The sequence below is a fragment of the Sander lucioperca genome, chromosome 13, assembly GCF_008315115.2.
Source record: "Sander lucioperca isolate FBNREF2018 chromosome 13, SLUC_FBN_1.2, whole genome shotgun sequence".
Lineage (NCBI taxonomy): Eukaryota > Metazoa > Chordata > Actinopteri > Perciformes > Percidae > Sander > Sander lucioperca.
In genome coordinates this window covers 28,647,651-28,669,164 of record NC_050185.1, presented here as the reverse complement: position 1 = coordinate 28,669,164, position 21,514 = coordinate 28,647,651, and the positions used below count along the sequence as shown (strand labels likewise).

Genomic DNA, 21,514 nt, shown 5'->3' with positions numbered 1-21,514 from the left:
CATGAACTGATTTTTTTTCTGGCCAATTGGAGGTGTAAACCTGGGAAACCTATACACTATCCACTATAACAGATCTTCAACAGGGGGTCCGGGGGCCCCTACGGGGTCCTCAGAGTTACTGCAAGGGGGGGCCACCAAATAATTGCTAATTTTTTGTATACTATTTTTTGTTTACTTATATACTTCAATACTTTGCACATCTATAACGTGAGACAGGTGTGTCGGAGGGGGGGATAAGTAAGTCAAAAGTTGCAAAGAAACTCCTGCACACTGTCTAACTCCTTTTTTTGCAACTTTTGAATGTTTTTTTCAAAAATGAAAATGTCTTAACATGAATCCAACAAATTATTAGCAAATACAAATCAGGAAACACTGATGATAGGCTTACTGGCCTATGGGTAAGGTAGACATCCACAGATAGTTAATCCTAACTCGTAAACCACGTAAAAAAACATGATTTATAAAATCATACCAACTATTATTTTCATAGCTTAGTATTCTATGCACTAAAAAGGTATGTGTAAAGGTTAGGCTGCCCAAACATTATTGTAGGCCCAGTTTAATATGCAACTTCATTTTATGAAATATATGTAGTAATCAATCAATTAGCAACCAAAAGTAAGTACAATCAACGCCTCAGGACAGTTTGGCACTGCTGGTCTCCGTGGTAACACCGCCATTTTGGTCCCACGTCAAGAAGCAAAGATGCTGCTGGGATTCTCAGTAGCACGAAAAAAGAAAAGGTCTGATGAGTCATTCCTCACAATTTTCCAGACTCGGGTGGTTTTATGGGTGCAGAAAACTGAAGTATGAGTCCTGAAGGCATGTTGCCAGCTGTTAAATATAGTGCTGTCTATGGGCAGCCATACTGACTAAAAGCTGTTCTGAAGATGAACGGTGTCCTTGAACAGAGTCATGCAGTCTAAGGTGCTGTTTATATCTCTGCAGAGAGGTGTGGGATGCTCTGGCTTGATGTTTGTAGGGACAAACTGTAACAGAGTCAGTTATTTCTAATCCGCAGACATCGTGTGCCTACAATACTCAAAGATGAAGTGCATAAATAACTGACAATGTGCACTTAACAAAGCTGACTAACCTTACTGCTTTTTGGCAGAAGTCACCACAACAGACTGCAGTAAAAACGGTACGTGTGTTATACAATGCTGGTTTCATTACCGGTGTAATACCTATTGAATATGATATGAACAGGTAAAAAAAGAAGCCAGTAGGCTCAACCAGCAGCCTGCCTAAGAACACCAGAAGCATTTGGGGAACAAATACATACATAAGATAAATCTAAGCTCTTATCCAGCACATTGCAGACTAAACTTACACTGTAAACCTTTGTTTACATCTTAAATCTCGCCCGCGACCTGACCCCGGATAAGTGGACGAAGATGGATGGATGGATGGATGGATAAAGTAGCTGAGTTATAAGTAACAGTCTCATTTTGACAAGAGTCTTCTGGTCCTGTGAACTGGTGAGCACTGAGAACTCTAATTCAAGCGCTGCGTATAAAAAATTGCACAAGAAAAAGCTGATGTACATCTGGAGTACATCAGCTGCTGCCTGCATATTTTTGTAAAACCAAGGAGCTTTATAACTTTTTGTTGTTGTTACACAGCATTAACAATATTCTTAAAGCAAAAAGTTTGTTTAAAATAAATTAACATTAACAAAACTAAAAGGCCCTATTTGAATTGTGCATTTTGTTTTTTCAACAGTAACAATGACGATATGAATTTTTAAAAGTATCTCTCGTGGTATTGTTACATTATTAAGAAGTGCTTGCATAATGCATTTCGGAAATAACAGGATTAATGAGCTCCGGTAATCTGATGTCTCCCTTAGCATCAGAGTTAGAACATACCAGTCTGCTGTGTGTAGAGGAGTACGTGTGAGGTTATTTTGTAGCAGCCTGGCATCATTTGTACGTGATTTAATCAAAGACACTGAACGGCTGTGTGTAATGACTCTGTACTTCAAATCAGAGGAATTTAAGGAATTAATTAACAGAAAGAGAAGCATTTCATACAGTGTAAAGCAAAAACACCTCACAGTGGCACTGGAGAAAAAGTCAAAGGGTTTCACCAGTCAGTTATGATTTAACCTAATCCATCCTCTAGTTGTTGAGACATTTTACACTGAAATGGTGGACCAGCCAACACACCGACAGACCGACATTGCCTTCCCTAGAACCACGCTGCTAAAACTTGAAGGAAAAAAAGTTCAACTGTGGAAGCATCCAGGCCAAATTTTGGTAGGGATTAGAGCCCGACCGATATACCGGCGGGCCGATATTATCGGCCGATATTCGGCATTTTCCAAACTATCGGTATCAGCATTTATAATGGCCGATAATTGAATATTTAAAAAATGAAATAAATACGGAGGAAACACCCTTCAACCATGTTATGAGTGTTGGCGTTGCGTAGTTTGTCCACCTGAGGGCGCTCTACAACGTACTCTCGTACACTCGTGTTTAACCCTTTAAGTTCCTATTTTTCTCTTTACTTTCTTTTCTTTCTTTTTTTTTTTTTAAGATTACTTTTTGGCTATTTAAGGCCTTTATTTTTATAGGACAGCTGAAGACATGAAAGGGGAGAGAGAGAGGGGGAATGACACGCAGCAAAGGGCCGCAGGTCGGAGTCGAACCCGCAGCCGCTGCATCGAGGAGTGAACCTCTATATATGGGGGCGGACTCTACCAGGTGAGCCACTCAGGCGCCCTTTTTCTCTTTGCTTTCTATTTGTGAAATAAGCGTTTCCTTCGTCTTGTTTACTGTGAAGTATAATGATCAGCATATGTTTGCAGCAGGAAACAACCGTCGGACTTAGGGTGGACATGAAATCGTGTATGCCTGACTAGTAAGAGGTAACAGTAGACAGTTGGAAGCTACATGCAAACCGACAGTAAAAAGCCCATAAGGAGACAGAGACCGAGAGTCGGGGCCCTGGGAGGTCAGCGGATATTTGGAGCTCTGACTCTTGTTTCCCAATATAACCGTGTGTGGAGCGACAGCTGCTGTGTGTCCTGAAGCAGGTGGGCTGTACCACATGCCTGAGTCACAGTGGGAGGGAATGGTGGGGAAGTTTGCCGGTGGCAGAGGCTACTTCACACAAATGTGATCGATGTATAAACAAGTGCAGAGACTGAAAAACGGCCGCTGGCTGTCGGTAAGACACTGCCGTTGCTGCTGACTTCCTTTAACTCTTCCTGTCGATCTTTGTTTCTATTGTTAGAGAAGCAGAAGATAAATTCTTGGTTGGAAACTAGGGCAATCGATTACATTTTTTAAATCACGATTAATCGCGAGTGTCCTAGTTACAATTTTTTTTATCTGATCTAAACGTACTTTAAAAGGGATTTTTTTTTTTCAAATGTTTAATGCTCAAGTGGTACTTGAGACTGGACGTACTTTGGTGGTAACTCTGTTTACATCGACAGTACATGCAAACAAGTTTTATCTTGTGGAGAGAACCATCTGGCTTTGGAACGCAACTTGCCATTCAAAAGACCCTTTTACTTTATCCATTTCTGCTCAAGGAGCTTTGTTTCTGCTAGCCGTTGTTTCTTTGCTGCAGCTTCCAGAACGTACGGGCGTTAATCGCGCTTTTTAACCCTCATGTTGTCCTCGGGTCAAATATGACCCGTTTTTAAAGTTTTTTTATATATATATATATATATATATATATATATATCAGAAAATATGGGACAAACGACAAAACGTTAGAAAAGCAACAACAACAAAAACGATGAAAAAAACGGTCAAAAACGCAAAACAAACAAACAAACAAAAAAATAAGCACCCAAAACATTGAAAAAGTGACAAAAACATTGGGAAAAAGCGGAAAAAAAGTCAGAAAAAGCAATTAACATGTTGAAAAAAGTGACCAAAACAATGGAAAAAAAAACACTAAAATGTAAAATACTAAACTTTGAAAAAAGTGACATGGGATAGGTACAACAAAAGTGTTTTTTTTTTTTTTCATGGTTGACGGGAAGACAACACAAGGGTTAAAAAGTAGTGACGTTAAAGAAATTTGCGTTAACTCGTTATTAACGCGTTCATTTTGAAGGGAAACCGCTACAGTACTCATGCCAATTTTCCACAAAACTAGAAAAAACACCCCCTTCGAGAACTGATGTGGCAGGGAAAGGTAATGTTACGGTGGTACATTACTTTTTTATGTGAGGTACAAATGGAAGAACAAACTTTTTTTTTTTTTAATTAAACACATCACCAGTCCAGCGCCTACGTCATTTAAATAGAAAATGCACTTGCGCCCATGTGCGTGCTGGTCTTACAGGGACGTGTGTTCAGGTGCATTCTGGGAGTATTGCTATCTTGAGGCAGCGGGAAGTGGTCGCGCCACTGACCAACAAAAACCTGGTCTAAAGTCATAAACGCAGCATTTCATTGTTATTTTAGCAGCAAATTAGTAAAATGCGCCTAGGCTTATGCACAGCGCACACACTATGCTTGTTACACACACAGGGACGCACAGCAGCACACACACATGCAGAAGATTACAAAATATTACGGTGCAAATCCTCCATCATGATAGCAATGCTCCAAGGTCCAAATGCGCCTGGCTTTTAAAGGGAATGGGAGATGATCTCTGATTGGTTTATTGCATGTTACGCCCAAAACACACCTATGAATTAATTCAGACACTAAGATCAACCCTTTTGAACCATGCGCCTGGACCCTTTTTTTTCCGCCGTCAAACTAGCAAAAGTGGATTTGGACACACCCTAAACGCACCTGCGCCAGGCGCTTCACGCCGTGCGCTTAGATCGTTAAAATATGGCCCTAAATCAGATTTGCTTAAGCTGTAAGAGCAGGAAAAGCACGTTGATACTAATGACCTGGGCAGGTTATGCACGTGGAATGAGACAGAAGCAGTGTATGAAGCCACAGCTTGGCAAACATAGACATGTTTGGATCATACTGATCGAACGGATGGACAGTAGATTATGCTGAAGGAGTCTGATGTGCCAAAATGAGCACAGCCACGGTTCCCTGTGTAAATCAAACATTCAACCGGAGCTATACACTTAAGATAAGATTACCATTACAAACATACATACATACAGACAGACAACATGCATACATAGATGTTGTTGAACAAACACTAATCCCTTAGTAAAAATGAGTAAATAATTTAACAGTAGTAAAACCAAAGAGATCCTCCCAGTTCCAGACTTCAGACTTGGGCTCGCCAAATCGCAAAAATTAAGACTTGTTTACTTGACTTCTGTGAGACTAAAGACGTGACCTAACTTGAGACTCAAATGTTTTTAGTTTCAAGTCTTAAGTCAGGTCGATTTTCCGGGGAGTGACCAGAGAAAACCCCAGAGGAGTAAAACATAAACGAGACAGCACCAGGCAGACATTGCATAGCCACACAGTTTGGGCGTTTAATGACTTGGCCTCTTTTTTCACTTGTAAATCGGTAAACTATGTGTTTATTTCAACCAGAACAAACAATAACGGCTATTTTATTTTATTCATTTTACTGTCGACTCAGAATGAAGTGTATTTTACGATGCTAAAATGTTTATTTACGTGGAGTCTGGTGGCTTTAGTGATCGCAAATTCGCGGATGTTTATGTTTAAAAAAAAAAAAGGATCTTACGCTTTAACAGAATGGTGGACCTCCTTAGAAATCCTTTCCAAAATCTTGTCAGACAATTAGAATAATGCTGCGTTCCAGACACAATTTTTAGCCCGTCAATTATGACTTCAAGTCACGACTCACGACTTGGTAGCGTTCCAGGCAAAGTCACGACAAACCCTTCTAGCTAGCGTTAGCTAGCGGCAACCGAATGTTGACGTTAGCTAGCGCTAGCTGATACTAGCGATTTCTAGTCGGCGACATATTTTGGGCTTAATTTAATAAACATAACCTGTAGTAGTACACAATCGTATGTGTATTGTTTTGATTACATTGTGCGGAATTACTTTACGTTGCCTATTTATGTCTATTTCTATTTCTCACCGTTAACCACCGGCGTCTGTGCAGCATCAACAGGGGTTGCCATTGTTGTTTGTGTGTGACGTCAAAAACTGGAACTGGGAGTACAACCATCTGGTACGAGTTCACGAGTAGTAAGTTGCGGGTTTGACTGCCGTTCCAGGGCACTTTCACGGGTAGTAGGTTGTGAAAACATGAGTTACGGGTTGCCTGGAACATAGCATAATAATCTGAGCCTGTCAGTGGCAAAACGAGCACTTTTGCGGACTATTAAGTGATGTTGCTCAATAGCCTACTGGAACAATGTCAAAGATTATTGTTCCAATCAGTCCCTTAAGATACAAAACATAGGAAAATAGAAAAAAATTTAAAGTTACCCTTTAAGATTTCATATAAAGTATTGTGCTAAAATGTAGGCATCGTTCACTTGAGACAACACATGAATTTGTCCCAACAGATTTAAAAACAAAGAGTTAATTTTACCCACTGAGTGACACAGAGACACGAGCCAAAGTCGGACCCCGACAGTAGGCTGCAGTCTGTCCACACTCAGCTGCTTGTTACTTATTTATAGCAGCTTGTTCCCCAGAGGAACAAAGTAATTGAAACCAAATGTGTTGCCGGGACTGATATGCCCACCCACCCTTCTCCTCCCTCTCTCTATATACACAACAATTGTAGAAAAGAGTGGGGAGAGAGATTTAGAGCAAGCAGCCTTGGAAATCACTTTTCTTGCAATTTCATTTTTTGGAAAGGAAAAGAAAAGTTCCCGAGCTTCATTTCCTCCCTAACTTCTTCACAAGTCCACAACAAAGAAATGACTCCAACTGCTTCAGTCTCGGGGGGGGGGGGCTCTGCATTTTTAAAGTGGTTACAATGTTGTTGTTTTTTTCCCCGGGCCGACGAGCACAAATTGGGGGGGGGGTAAAAAAACATAAAAACTTTTGCCGAGGCAAACAAGCAAACTGCAAACTAAGAATAAGAACCGCAGCTTTGATTTGGTCCACTTTCTTTTGAAGTTTTGAAGGAATAAAGTAGCAGAACTCAAAGCTCGGCCCACCTCCCCGCCCACCACAGCCACACTTCATGAGCAGTCCCAACAAGGCAGGGAAAACAAACTTACCATGCTTTCTTTTCTCTGTTTTTCCTGTTTCCTCCTAATTCCTCTCTTTACTTCCCCTCTTTCCCTCTAGTTCTGAGCTCCCGGTGAGCTCTGCTCAGAGTCAACGTGCGTCAGGCAGATAGAAATAGGACTGAGTTGCTGCTAAGGAGCTGCGTGAGGCCTTCACTGACCAAAACTCAAAGTCAGACAGCCACCTCTCTCTTTTTCTCTCCCCTCCCCGCTGCCTTGCGCTCGTGTCAGCTTTTCCAATAACAAACTGCTCCCCCCGCCTCTTTTGGCCAAGTCCCTGTTTCCTGGACGCTTGGTGGACTCCTGTGACCCGCCTGTCTCCCTCTCCTTTTTTTTTCCCTCCGTTTTGAAGGCTCTGCCATGGACAGTCTTGTTGCTCCAGCCCTCTGTCTCTCGGAGTTGTAGCCCTGCCTTCCTGCCTAAATTTAGAACCATAGACACATGTGGGCCTCTGGTTTGAAGTTTAAAGAGGCGGGGACTGAGAGTGTTGTGTTGTCATGACGACCCCTCTTCCTCCAGCAGTCAGAGCCCTCCTCTGTTTTAGGAACAAGTACGCATGTGGGGCGTGTTTGGATGGCTTTCCCCCAACATGCAGGGTTTTCCATACCATTATAAGGGTTAGGCGCGGAACCAGAGTCGTTTTGGGCACCCAAGCCTGAATGAATGAATGAAAGTTAATGTGAGCATCAAAACTAACTGAATGAATTGTCTCAGATCTGATGATTGTAGCTGGTCCCCAGTGGACGTCTTTAGCGAGTTTTGTCTTTTAAGCTTTTTGAGTGCTATATTTATTATCTGCTTTAGCTTTTCTAATGTTTTAGAGACCAAAACATATTTTTTTCAAACCTAGGGACAACACTGCCCATATGTGTATTATTACAGAGTCATACAGAAAGTCTACTGGACCTAATGTGTGGCGTTTTCTTTTGCGGGGTGCAAATGTTCCACCAAAACAAGTTCCTTCCTGAGACTATTTTGCAGAGCCGCTGTGCTGCGTCCGGAGCTTAAGCCCAGTTCTCCCGCGAGCACGTAAGGTGGAGCGAGCTAGAGAGTGACTGAAGAGAGGGAGCGCCTAGGGCAAAGCCCTGAATCAGAGAAATAAAACGTGTTTGTCACCGATTCATCATTAGAAGTGTTAACTGTAGCAAGCATCTCGCTATCACTAACATTATCCACATTCAGAATCAGAAATACTTTAATAATCCCAGGGGGAAATTATTTAATTAATTTATTCATATTTAAACGCAACACATTACATATTTAGCTACAAAAAGCCTGGAAGTACAAAGAGTTGCGTCGAGTAGGGTTGGGTACTGAAACCCGGTTCCACTATGGAACCGGTTCCTACGCAACCGGTAGGAATCGGACCGGATTAGAACGCAAACTCCGGTTCCTCATTTCGGTCTCACTTAATGTGTGGACTGAAATATTTCCGTTCCAAAACAGACGTAAAAATATCACACTTTCTCTGTAGTCTACCGTTAGCTAACTACCGTAAATGTAGGCTACTTTTAAAATGCCATATTTTCCCTCTGGGCTCACCAAAACAGACGTAAAAGCATATTAACCATTCACTGCACGTAATTGCTAGTAAACATATTACATCGTTGATGTCATTTTTCAGTTTTTCAAGAATCGGTTTAGAAATCGTTTTAAAAGTACCGGTTCAGTAGCCTGGTCCTACCAGACTCTGATACATTTCATTTGTACAGAGAGTCTGGCCACTCTCCATTGACAAGTGTTAACTTCCTTGAAGGCGGGTACTCTGTTGAAGTTTAAAACTATTGGATCTGCCCAGAGCCACTCTGGATCTGCCATAACTAATCGCTAACGTTTGGTCGTGACGTCGGCTTAGCATCGCTAGCGTTAGCCTTAGCCAACTCGTTCACCACTAACGGAGCGAGCTGGAAACTGTTCCCGAACCCCGTGGGGAGGAGGGCCACAACATCATGGCCACCAACAAAACTCAGCAAAGATTGTTCTTGCTCAGGCTTTAACTTCTGGATATTCGGCAGCGTTGCCACAACGGACCGAAAGGCTTCGCTCGCATCTTTCTCCGCCGCCATTACGGAACTACAACTCAAACTAGCGCACAACCTCAACGTCATCGTTCTCAGCCACTCCCTCTGTTCGCTGATTGGACCGTCAAAGATTTGGCTGGAGAAAACCCAAAAATATACTGTAAACCCAGACGTAGCACTTAAGGAAAATGAAAATTGAGTGTCGAGTGCTGTATTAATTCATTCACATTTTTGCGGTCACTCCCTTTTCTTTAGCAACGTGTTTTGGCTGGAAACATCGTGACAGTAAAGGTTCAGTGAACTGAACTAGGTGAGAGCATGCATGTGTGTGTGCACGTGCTCAGGACCGAGAGACAGAAGCGATTTAAAGAATGCGAATTCCTCTCCTCCACTTGAATGTTGTGCGGCCTGAAAGCGAGGGAGGGAAAAAAGCCTCACAAAGCTTCTCCTACAAAGCTCCACTTTCTTTTCTCTCTCCGCTCCCCTCCTCTCCTCTCTTCCTCCCTCTCTTCACAGCCACACTGATCCCATTCTCCCTGCCTGCTTGTTTGTGGTGAGACTGATTTTGTAGTGTAGGGGAATACTTCATGCTTTGATGTTATATCCAGCAGTTTCACAAGCGCTGCGCCTTTGATAACAAAAAGCAAGGTGCTTTATTACTAAAAGAGGTTAAAAAAAAAATCCTCTTATGTGCCCATAAAAACAGGTTAAGCTGCCGATATGTCCGCGACCCCCCACCAAATTCAACCAACATGTTTTTTTAAGCCACGTAATTTCAACAATTTTTTTTCTGTTCTTCTCCCTGTGAGCCACGATGGAAATGCGGCCACTCTCTCAACTAGCAGCGGTAGCTAAAAGAAAAAGAAAATAACAAAAAAGAATAATAGAAATCATTGTCTAACAGGCGAGGCGAGTCCTGAATCTCAAGGGGGCAGCCGGGACGAAGGCTGCAGACGCCAACAAATCTCTGTTGTTTGCCGTGGCTGCGGCTGAGGCTCCATTTGATGATGTATTAATCAATAAATGAAAGGGGAAATCCCTAATAGGCCTCTGGTAAAAGGGAGGAGGAGCACGATGAGGCTCCGTCTCATCATGAAGACGTAATGTATGCAAATACATACGGGGGAGGTGAAGAGGCGGAAGATCTCATACACGGACAGATTTTTAAACGTGTTGAAAAGAAGATGGAGGAGATAGCAAGGAGTTGGAGTTCCAGAACACGTCAGTTAGGCAGAGCTGATGTCGGGGGGAGAGAAAAAAGACTCATTGTTGCAGTTAAATGTCAGTGGGTGGAGCATTGATACAAGTCTAAAAACATCTAAGAAACAGCCAGTTTTCTTTTTTTTCCCCTTCACTTTCACAAAGTTGTGTGATTCTTTGTTTCTTAAAGGTCCCATGGCATGAAAATTTCACTTTATGAGGTTTTTTTTAACATTAATATGAGTTCCCCCAGCCTGCCTATGGTCCCCCAGTGGCTAGAAATGGTGATAGGTGTAAACCGAGCCCTGGGTATCCTGCTCTGCCTTTGAGAAAATGAAAGCTCAGATGGGCCGATCTGGAATCTTCCCTTTATGACATCATAAGGGGAAAGGTTACCTCCCCTTTCTCTGCTTTGCCCGCCCAGAGAATTTGGCCCGCCCAAACGAGCAAAGTGGCAGTTGGTCAAGGCCACACCCCCCCCCTCTCCTCCTCAATAGCATTTAAATCTACAGACACAGAAATGGCACATCCTAAGGAAAGCTCATTGTGGGACTGGAGTTTTATCCAACAGGCTGCCGTTTTCTGTTTTTGAATTTTGAAAAAAACTGAATTGTATCGACTAGATTTTAGTTTCATCATATACTATCATGTCCAACTATATGACATTCAAGAAATGTTCTAACTGACTAATAAAGGACAGATGCTGAATAAATGCATCGATGGGGACTTTTTTTGTTGTTGTCACTGAATGCTTCTTTAATTTCCCAACGTCCTCAGTGCTGCTGACACAGCTCTAAAACTTCAGCACTTGCAGGAAGGAGTCAACTCAGCTTTTTTGTTTTCTTCTCAGCGCGTCAAGTTCACATCCCTGTTAATAAGTCATTTGGAAAGTCGCCTCGGCGGAAAACAAAGTCTCAATTGGGAAACTGTCACGAGTGGCCCCGGGCTCACCTGGAGGTGAGGAAAAGGTGATGAATAGGCCTATTGTCAATGTCAGGGTTATTATCATATTATAGTTTCTCTATTTCTCTAAACCACCGACAAGTGATATCTCAATAAAGTTGTCTTACTTAACCCTCCTGTTGTCCTTGGGTCAAATTTGACTCGTTTTTAAAGTTTTTTGCATCAGAATTGAGTTTCTTTCAAACAAATTGCCCCCAAAAAACATGGAAGATTCCATACCTCGCTCTTTGCAAGAAAAATGAATGACCAGTTGACTACTGACAGTATCCTGACCAAAACGTTGACATATACTCATCTGTGATAATCCATCAACATCCTCTGATCCCAACTATTAGTCAAAATAATTCATAATTTCAGCATTTTTAACTAAAAATAGAGGTCTAATTTCAAATGAATGCTTTATTGACCATTAGAGGTTTATTGAGCATGAATTCCAAGTGTAAAAGTTGTGTTAACAAGTTGGTGTTAGTGGTGCATGTAAGTGACAAAATGCGCCAAAAGCATTGAAAAAAGCGCCAAAAACGTCAAAAAAAGTGCCAAAAATGTATTTATTTTTTTGTCCGGCAGGACAACAAGTCCGTGGTCGACGAGAAGACGACACAAGGGATAATACAGTGGTATTAAACCCTTTGTATGGCTGTTGCTACATGCATTAGCTACAGGAAACAGAAGCCACATGAGGCCTTTTTCCAGGAGTTGTCTGACTATTATACTTTCTCAGTGTTATTCTCAACATAATTCTTTCTCAGTATTTATTCTCGACATCTATTATTTTATTAATTTCACTGTACAAAACCTATATTTTCCTTCTTCTCAGTTGTCATGGCTGTGTGCTCCCTTCTCTGGTTCTTCCTTGCCTTCCTTTTTTCCAGGAGGCACGTCTTTTTCCATCAGAGGAAGTGAACTCACTGAAATCACTGAGAAGCAATCTGAACTCACTAGCAGTCAATGAAACTGTCAGTCACCAACTGGACCATTCAAAGCACGTATAGTCTAGATGTATTCCTTACCCGGTGATTCGCCTTCAATTTTCTCCAACACTGGGATTTTTTGGTCATTTGTATGGCTCAGAGGAGATTTTTGCTGTATCGCAGCTCGACAGAAGCCACTGGTAACCATTCTTGCAAAAACGCTGCTGTGTGCAACAAACGCATTTTACAGGATTGCATCAGTAAAGTTTCTCCACATGCATTTTTAATAAGTAACAATGGCCCTTCTCCTGGATGTGCAGTTTAAGCAGAAATGCTCTGTAAGTCATCATAATAAGGTTTCTGCCATGAACGCCTCAGCGAACAGTCGTACCACACTTATAAGAGGTGAATGGGGCCTTTTAATGGGCCAAGCCGGGAATGGACTCAACTCTATCGTTAAAATATATACGATGACCTTTCTCATGTGTAGTTGGGTAATCTGTAAACATACAGTAAGATGGGGAGCCATTTTAAAAGCAGATATACATATTGGACTGTTTCCCATTAAATTTTCACTAGCAGCAAAGCTACAATGCGCACAGAAGACGTTTCACTGCTGCAGAATCCGAGCTGTAGAAGTAACAGGCTCGTTCGAGAGGAGCTGCGCCTCGCCTGTAAAGTGGACGGGAGCAGGCGGCGGCGGCAGCAGAGGGCGGTGACAAAAAGCAGCGCTCAAGTCCGACAGTTTCCAGCCCTACAGCCGCCTTCATGCTGAACAGGAAGTCACAGAAACACTCACATCCTGTTAGGTCTGATTCTGATTTGATAAAATGTTATCAGACCCATATATCAGCTTGTACACAGTCTCCAGTTGTGGTTATTAAGACAGAGTAGCTGTCAAAATGATCCACATGCGATCTGTTGCTGATGTTAATAAACAAACAGACTGTAGATGATCCGTAATCTGAACAGATTTAGTCTCTCGGATTAATCTAAACTAATCTAAACTCACTATCATGTGTTCTGTACAGAATCGGGAACAAGTCGGTCGATTTTCGATTGATGTCGATAGGGTAGATATTTCTAGTCTAGCTAGCTGTCTGGATTTACCCTGCAGAGATCTGAGGAGCAGTCAACAATAGTCCTCAGAAATCCACCGGAGTTTAAAATTCCAACACAAAGAAAGCGGAAGGAAACGGACATAAATGCATCCGGCGGAATTTCCTGCAGCACCGGAGCAATCCCGGAAGTGGAACGTCAAGGATATAGAGACTATATGTGATCTAACTTTACTGCGACAAGGTTTGTTATGGGAAGTCAGGCCCTCCCGTCTGTAGAAAAGTATCGTAAGCAGCAGCTGCCTTGTCTTTTTTCATATCGCAATATATATCACAGGAAAAAAATACTATATGGCAATGTCAGTTTTTTCCAAAATCGTGCAGCCCTACTAAGTGACCTGTAAAGACAGCAGCTCACCAAGGCCTCAAAGTTTGAGAGTCTGGAGAAGTTTTTTTTTTTTTTGACATTCGGGGGTAAAGAGGCGAGAGTGGAATTAAAAGAGACAAGGTGCACATAGAGACAAGCCCGGCAGGTTAATGATCACTGTGCCACCGCCAGGCTCCCGCCATCTGGTTGGCTTGTAAGAGAAGCTGTTCCTGCTCAACAAAAATGAAGCTATACTGAGTGTGTGGGGGGGGTAAGAAGGGTCAGTTGATGACAGGGCGCTAGGAATCTGGTAGAGAATGCCGATTCATTGTGCGAGCGGGTGTGTGGAACAGCACAGCGCTTGCTGACAGTGACGCTAACGAGGACGGTGGCCTCGCCGGGAGCAGAGCCTGCCAGCATGACGGACACCGGGTCTTTTGCAGGGTCGTCTTATTGGTAACCAAGACTCCATTAAAAGTGACAGAGTTACAGTCTGAGACACAGAGTTCACCTTTGGGGATGTCACAAAAGAAGATAACAAGAACTGATTATTTGACAGCAGGTGGGACTCACACGTCATTTTTTTCCTGTAAATGGTGACACCTCCATTTGTTGTAAGTACATGGGTACAGACATTACGTGACGTATGCTGCATGTTCACCTCCTGTTGTCTCCTACAACCTCTGTCACAATGTAGAAAAGAACGGACAAGGCGAGAATGTGTTACAGGAAGGTCTTTTTAAACCTCTTGCAGGTTTTCTCCACCACTGGAAGGTTTAGGTGCAGCACCCAAGCCTAAAAAAGTCTTTTAGTTACTTTCATTCGTACGAAAGTAACTAAAAGACTTTTCCCATGTCTAATGATTGTAGTTGGAGTTGAAGTTTTGTCTTTGAGCTTTTTGAGTGTTTATGCAATTTATGAACTGCTCTAGCTTTTCCAACGTTTAAGACACAGATATGGTGATAACGGTCCAAAATGATGTGGAAAAGAGACGCAAAACTACCACAAAGGGACACAAACCGACAACAAAGAGACGCCAGAACTCCAAAGAAAAACAAAAACTACCAAGAAGAGACACCATGCGGCTACAAAGACGCAAAACCCCACAATGAGACATCAAATGTATTGGGGGAATTGCATATTTTTAATTAAAAAACGCCACATTTTCTTGAGGGAGGACGCAAAAACCCTCCGCCAAATACGGCCACGTAAGTCTTCCACAAAGCCAGGGAATACCCTGCTCTTGGGCAAGACACCTACTTTATACTACTCCATGTAACCATGTAATGCTCAACATTTGATTACCTCCAACATCCCCGACTCAACTCCCTGTAACACCCTATCCAATACAGGAAAAATGCCAAAGGTAAAAATAAAAACATTTCCATTTGGGAGAGACTGTAAGATGTGGTTGAAAGCTCTGCAAAAAAGCTGGTACCTTGAGTTAACTTTGACTTAGAATTTTGTCAAACTTCGTTGACCAATAAGACGTTCCATTTACTCCACTCCTACACGTCTGGCATCAACCAAGAGTCACTGGGAAATTAAACAGACTAATTATTTAAAATCAGCATAGAGATTTGACTCTTTTAGTATGTCTGTATTCTAAAAGGAGATCTTCAAAGCCTCTGGAGAAGCAGCCGCGTCGTTTTATTGTCATTTCCACTATCAGTTCAGGGTTCAAAAATAAGGGTTGCCCGATTGGCCCGGGGAAAGTTAAGCGCCACGTCGGGCAAGTAAATATAACATAGATGACGTTATTGTTCTCTTGCCCCCGTCGGAAAATGCTTGTTAAATGATTTGTGCCATTGGCCAATCAAGAATGGAGTTGGTGCTTAACGCTTTTCACGGGGTTTTGGACATTTCTTTATGCTTCTGATGCAATTTTTCAAGGAGTAAACCTCTATATATGGGCGCTCGCTCTACCTACTGAGCTATCTGGGCGCCTGTTTTTGATGCTTTTTGACAGGGGTTTTGTCAACGTTTTTTTGACGATTTTGATGGAATTTTTCAAACTTTTTTTCAATTTTTTTTTTTTTACAATTTTTTGTTGTTGTATAGGGTCCACTTATAATTGACTTTGGTAAAGCAGAATTGGTTTTCACTTGCTCGACAGTAAAAGTGAAGAAAAAAACCCTACGTTGAACCCCGTAGTCGCTCATGTTCTGTTTCAAACACTAGCTTTTTCCCCCTCACACACCAGCCTTCCTCGGGCTATTCCACCACACATTGTCTGAACAGAGACAGAAGAGAAACATATTGCTCCTATTATACACCGGCGTTTGGGTTTTCCTTAGAAAGCAGTGGTTGTGTTTCCATTGGAGCGCGGTGATGTAGATGATGGCTTTGGCAGGCGGCAGACAGGCCTGCTCTTCTGATGAGCGAACACTCGGCTGGAGGAGAATGGGACGAGAAAAGGCATGAAAAATGGTGCAGCGTTTAGCGTCGCTTGGCACCGCTGCCGCGGGTTCATTGAGTCGGAAGCAACGAGGCCGTCTTTGTGGGGTGTGACTGTCACTGCCGGATGACAGATTGCATTCTGGGTCCTCCGAGAGACGCACAGAGGATGAGATAATGGTTAGGAAATAAATGTCTCCCAAACTGTGGAAACAGACAAAATACTGTGACATAAACTGCCAGTTTAAGGTAAAATATTCAGCTACACCACAAAAACTGCTACCAAAAGAAAAATGTCACACTCACACATTTTCACCCTCACATAACTGAACATATTGTGTTTGAAAAGCCGTATTGATCTGTAGGCAAATGGCATTTTTGGCATGGAACATCGCTGCTTGGCACTTCATGGAACAAGCTGACAATCTGGCCTTAAGAAGTCAATAAAATGGTTTCTGCAAGGGGCGAGACGGCGCTTACTCCCTCAGTTTGGGACATTGCGTGATTGCTATTAATTCCCTCATCTAATTGTCTAGTCATCATAGGGGATTTGTCAGTTGAGCTGAGCGATACGTTCAAATCAACGCATTTCGATCTTGGGAATCACAGAGGTTGCTATCTATCTCTTTTTATGAACACCCTGCAGCCAATCAGAATCAAGTATTCACCCAGACCATGGTATAAATAATAATATTGAATAATCAAGTATTACAAAGAGAATAAAATTAGTCCTTAAACCTACATTGTGTAATTTTTTGAGTTGATTCTTAGCAAAAAAACTTTGTTCTTTCATAAATCATTCAGAATACATAGGAGCGACTCGGTCCTGTGTATTCTACCATGTTGCGCCTCCATCTTTAAAATACATTAGCCAAAGAGGGACATACCTCTGCGTTTCACGCTTTTACACTCAGTGGCACTGTGACTAATGCCAGGAGGAGATTACTCGCGACTGCCGGTTGAAGATGGAGGATCAAGCCTTTTCTGTAGGACATGTAACAGAGTCGCCAAGGAAGTTAAAAAGAGAATTAAAACGACAATGCAACAGGCAAAGACCAAAGTTAATATTGGAGTGGCTTTTCCAAGATGGAAAGAGCTCATAAGGAGCAAGGATTTTAAAAAGGGACGCCAAAGTTCTTCTCAAAAGGTAATTCTGCCTATTTGTGTAAATTTGAAGTTTTATAGTTGCTACTTGCTTGGCTAAATATAGCACGGTTGTGCAAAACCCTAGAACGACGTCTAGGATACTTTTCCTCGCGTCGATGAAAAAGGATTGTCTACCTTGTAACATAAACGTAATCATATGTGTCGTGATTTCCCTGGCAGACAACTCACGTCATGTGCAGTTGTAACACAGACTAGCTACAGCTAGAACAGCTGCGTGTAAACGATGGAGATACTAAGAGTTTTATTGACATTGTTCATACTGCTCAGAGAAATATATTAAAAACACAAACCTCCGTTGCTTCTCTCCTACGCTGTAAACATTGCCTTATACTATTAATCTCGTACAATATACAGAATAACAATAGTACTAAAGTACTAAAGATACTTTACTAACATTAGCTTGCATTCGTTTGGGAACCTGATAGCTGATGTTAGCAATGAAATGGTACCAAACTAACGTAAAACTATTATTACACTGGAAGGAACGCTCACGGGCGAAGTCGTACTTCTTGGAATAATACGGCCACTGTAGAAGTTTTATCACGCTTGGAATTTGGGGGGGGGCGGGGGTAGAAAGTAATATGCAGTTGGTTGTCATATACAATTTCACCGCTAGATGGGAGAAATTTTTACACAATGTAGCTTTAATATTTTTTTTTCTGAACGCTTCTTCCTCGGGCTAAAGGCAAAGTAATTAAGCAGTAAAAAGTAGGACTGGCTGTATTTGTACAGTACAAGATGTTGGGTTTGCCCTGTAGTAAGACAAACTGGTGAAGTGATTAATCTCCTCACTATCACACATTCCCTCCAGTCATTTTCCTCCAATGATGATTGTAGCATCACAGGAAAACTGCCAGCAGCTCTGAGCCAATCAGTTAGTTGATCAAAATGTAGAGATTGGGGCTACTCTTCGCAATGTCATGGACAAGGCAAATTAGTGCATTAGCATGCAAACTCCAAATCTTTATTAACCTTAGGGCTGCACGATATGAGGGCAATGTGCAATAACGATATTACTTGTGATAAAGAAACAGATATTAAAGTGTTCTCAGTTCTGCATTTCTGCTGCTTTCAGTATTCTGCTAAAATACAACAAATTGCTTGTTTAACTTAAAACAAATAAAAGTACATAATTTCATACATACATCATCTAGCATTCTTTTATTTAACAAATTAAACATTGAATATAACAAGGCACCACTAAAAAAAAATAATGACAGTTACATTTAATGCGCAGTTTTCTACTGATATTTCCTGTCAACTAATACAAAAAATCTCTGAGTGTCTTCCGCGACATGTTTCTTGCGCTAGTTGATATTGCGATGACGCTAAAAAAAAAAAACATATACATTGTGCGATATAACTTTGACTCCTGCAGCTTTAAGACCTGCATGTGAGTTGGGTAAACCCTTGCTATGCCTTTCCTATTCATCTTGACTGGGTAAATAAGGGTTGCAATCACTTAGCAAAGCTTAACACACATATCAAGCGCGCTCCACCAAGGGCAAACGAGAACGAGAGCGCTTACAAAGAGAATGGAGGAACTTCTCAATGTAAAATCTCCTGTCAGACCAAGACTACATTTACATTGCTACGTTTTGGTTTAAAAACAAGTATCTTTTGTTAGGTTTTAACTTTGCATTCACACTACTCTGGTGTTTCAGAGCCCCTAAACCGCAGACATTTCGAAACACTTCTGACCCTGTTTTGGTTTGGAATCTGCGGGGTTGTGTTAAGGCAGCTACACACTCAGCCGATAATCGGCCGTTGGACAGTCTGGCGAGGTCAGTGACTCGAGTCTGTTCGGTGTGTTCCGTGCCGTCGTCCGTTGGAGGAGCTGTCGGCCTTCATTTTGGCCGACTTGACATGCTCAGTCGGAGACAGGGCAGGCGGGATGACCGTGACTAAGCCTCTCAAAATCTGACGAAAATCTTTTAAACTGACCTTTGTTGATCTGAAATGAAGACAGATTCAGCAACTGCTTAAAATTTCTATTTCTCTCTTAAAATGTTTTCAGAAACACGTTTCGGTGAACTATTTTAGTACAATATGAGATCGTATTCTGAATGAGTCGCCATTAATGGCCAGTTGAAAAATCCAAAATCCGGAAGCCAGACCCACGTGACGCGTTCGTCATTTCCGGGCGACAATACAGATTAGCGCCGCCTGCTGTTATGGAGACGTATTACGTCTCGTCGCTTTGGTGTGTTCCGAGGCACTTTTTTGACTGATCAGTCCAACTGCCTTTTCTGCCAACGGTTGGCCGGCTGGTTGGTCTGTAACGGCCTATATTAACGGTCATGACGTCTGGTTCTCTGAGACTAAGCTACTAACGTTACCATGGCAACTACCAGCAACTGGTGGAGTATACATGCTGCCTCCTGTTCACGCCCAGTATACGAGAATGTTCGTGAGATATTTTGGTTCTGGCGGGGATTAGTTCTAAAGCTAAAACACTTGTGTGCACGAAGATCGTGTTTGGCTCAAAACTCCGCTTAAAAACCAAAACGTAGCAATGCAAATGCAGCAAACAGTTGTCTGCATCGACCGGAATATCACAAGGAGTTGCTTTGAATGTAGCCGTGACTCTGAAGAACCTTCCGATGAAGCAAAGTGACTCCGACAATTGTCACAGTTTGTCTAAATCATTCGAAAAGGGTGGAAGGACATGGGAGGAGAGAGAAAAAATGAAGAAAAAGTATAAAATTAAAGCAAACTTTCTGTCCTATCTTATCACCCCGCTTCAATTCATAGCTCAGTGACGAAAAAAACACTGGTCCTCTGCTGTCTAGACACATTCAAAGAGTGTATTAGCAGAAAGCTTTGAGTGGCGACCAAAGGAAAGCATTGGAAGCTGCATTACAGTGTTTCTGTGGAACAAATGGAACAAAACACTAATTTAGACACTGAATGCACCGAGGACAAGGACCAGAACATAAACAGGAGCATGAAAAAGCTTCCTTGAATGTGTGGGATCTATTTCAGAGCATTTTGCCCTCAGCTAGATTCCCCACCTCGTTCCTTGTTACAAAACACACTGTGCCACAACACAGCCGTATGGGGCAAGGACAGTGACAACTGTAAACGGTTGTTAAACAGCACGCGGACCATTTATTGTTCGGATTTCTCTAATGTACATTTAGTTTGCCACAGCACACAGTGCAGGTGGGTGTAATGGAAAGGTTCCGAAGGGAAATGAGGACTGACGTGTGTTTAACAAGCAGGGCTTGAACACGAGGAGTGTTCAAAGCAGAGCTGGGAAGTGGTCCATCAATCCTGGAAAGTGAAGGTCCTCTGCTGCTGCCAGGTGCCCAAAACTAAAGATTCCAGAGTAGGGATGGAGAAAATCAGATATGACAATATTCTCGACCAAATATCTCATTGACGATATTATAGGGTTGACAATTGGCGCTTTTGCAAAATATTTTCGCAATTAGATTTCAGCTAAATAATCATCAGTAACATGGATATAATGACTAAGTGGGTAACGGCAAATAATAGAACAGCTAAAAGAGTCTGGTCACTGAGTCTCAGTCACTTTACTGTAATGCAGCCTTCAAAACCAGGAAAAAGACAAAACTTACGATATTACGATTTCCAAAATCTAAGACGAAATCTTATCTCACATCACAATATGGATATAATAGACCTTTTTCACGGCAGACATGTTGACATGTCATAGTAGGAAAAGCACAGGTGTATTCCAAACCATTAATGATGGCTGCATTCCACTTAGGAGAGGTCCTGGTATTGTGCATGCTGACTCACTGAGATAGCTTACTGGGACACTTGATGGAATTGAGCCATTGTTAAGGTTATCAATTTCAGCTGTGCTTTTCCTACTATGACAAGTCAAAATGTCTGCTGTAAAAAAAGGTCCATATCGATATATTGCCCAGCCCTATTCCAGAGTCAGAGTCACTATATGCATGAAAGCATAGCAGAAACGCACATCTTTGCATATGGTTTAAAAACCAGAGCGGTCGCTGTTCAAAATTTCAGCCATTGTTAAATTCTGCTTACCAGCGCAAATAGATTGCCTAGATTACACATCCATGTCTAACTGTGTTGGGGCATAAACCAGACTTATTGTGTCCCCGGTCTGGTAACAGCACCAAAGCTGCCTTTATGCCATAATAGCCAATTCATGCTGCTATTTACTGTGAGGCATACAAGTCAAAAGATGGATGGAATGAATTATTTGCTGTGTTCAAAATCACTCCGTATTTACTGTACAGTGCCCTACTACCAACCCTGTAGCTTTGAGGCAACAATGCTAAGCACTGTAACACTGTGCATTCCCAGTAATAGTGGGA

At 42.0% G+C, this 21,514-nt stretch overlaps 1 protein-coding gene across 6 annotated transcripts in view; it reads right to left on the bottom strand.

Moving 5' to 3' along the window:
• Positions 1–21,514, bottom strand: part of sgcd (sarcoglycan, delta (dystrophin-associated glycoprotein)) — a 375,763-nt gene that overhangs the window by 170,550 nt on the left and 183,699 nt on the right. Inside the window, exon 1 of one of the 6 annotated variants that reach the window (XM_031307938.2) lies at positions 7,106–7,444. The exons of the other annotated variants lie outside the window; for them this stretch is intronic. Within the exon in view, the coding sequence (XP_031163798.1) occupies positions 7,106–7,108 (3 nt within the window). The 5' untranslated portion in view covers positions 7,109–7,444. Of the gene's footprint in view, positions 1–7,105; positions 7,445–21,514 lie in introns of those variants that run through there. 6 annotated transcript variants of the gene reach the window in all.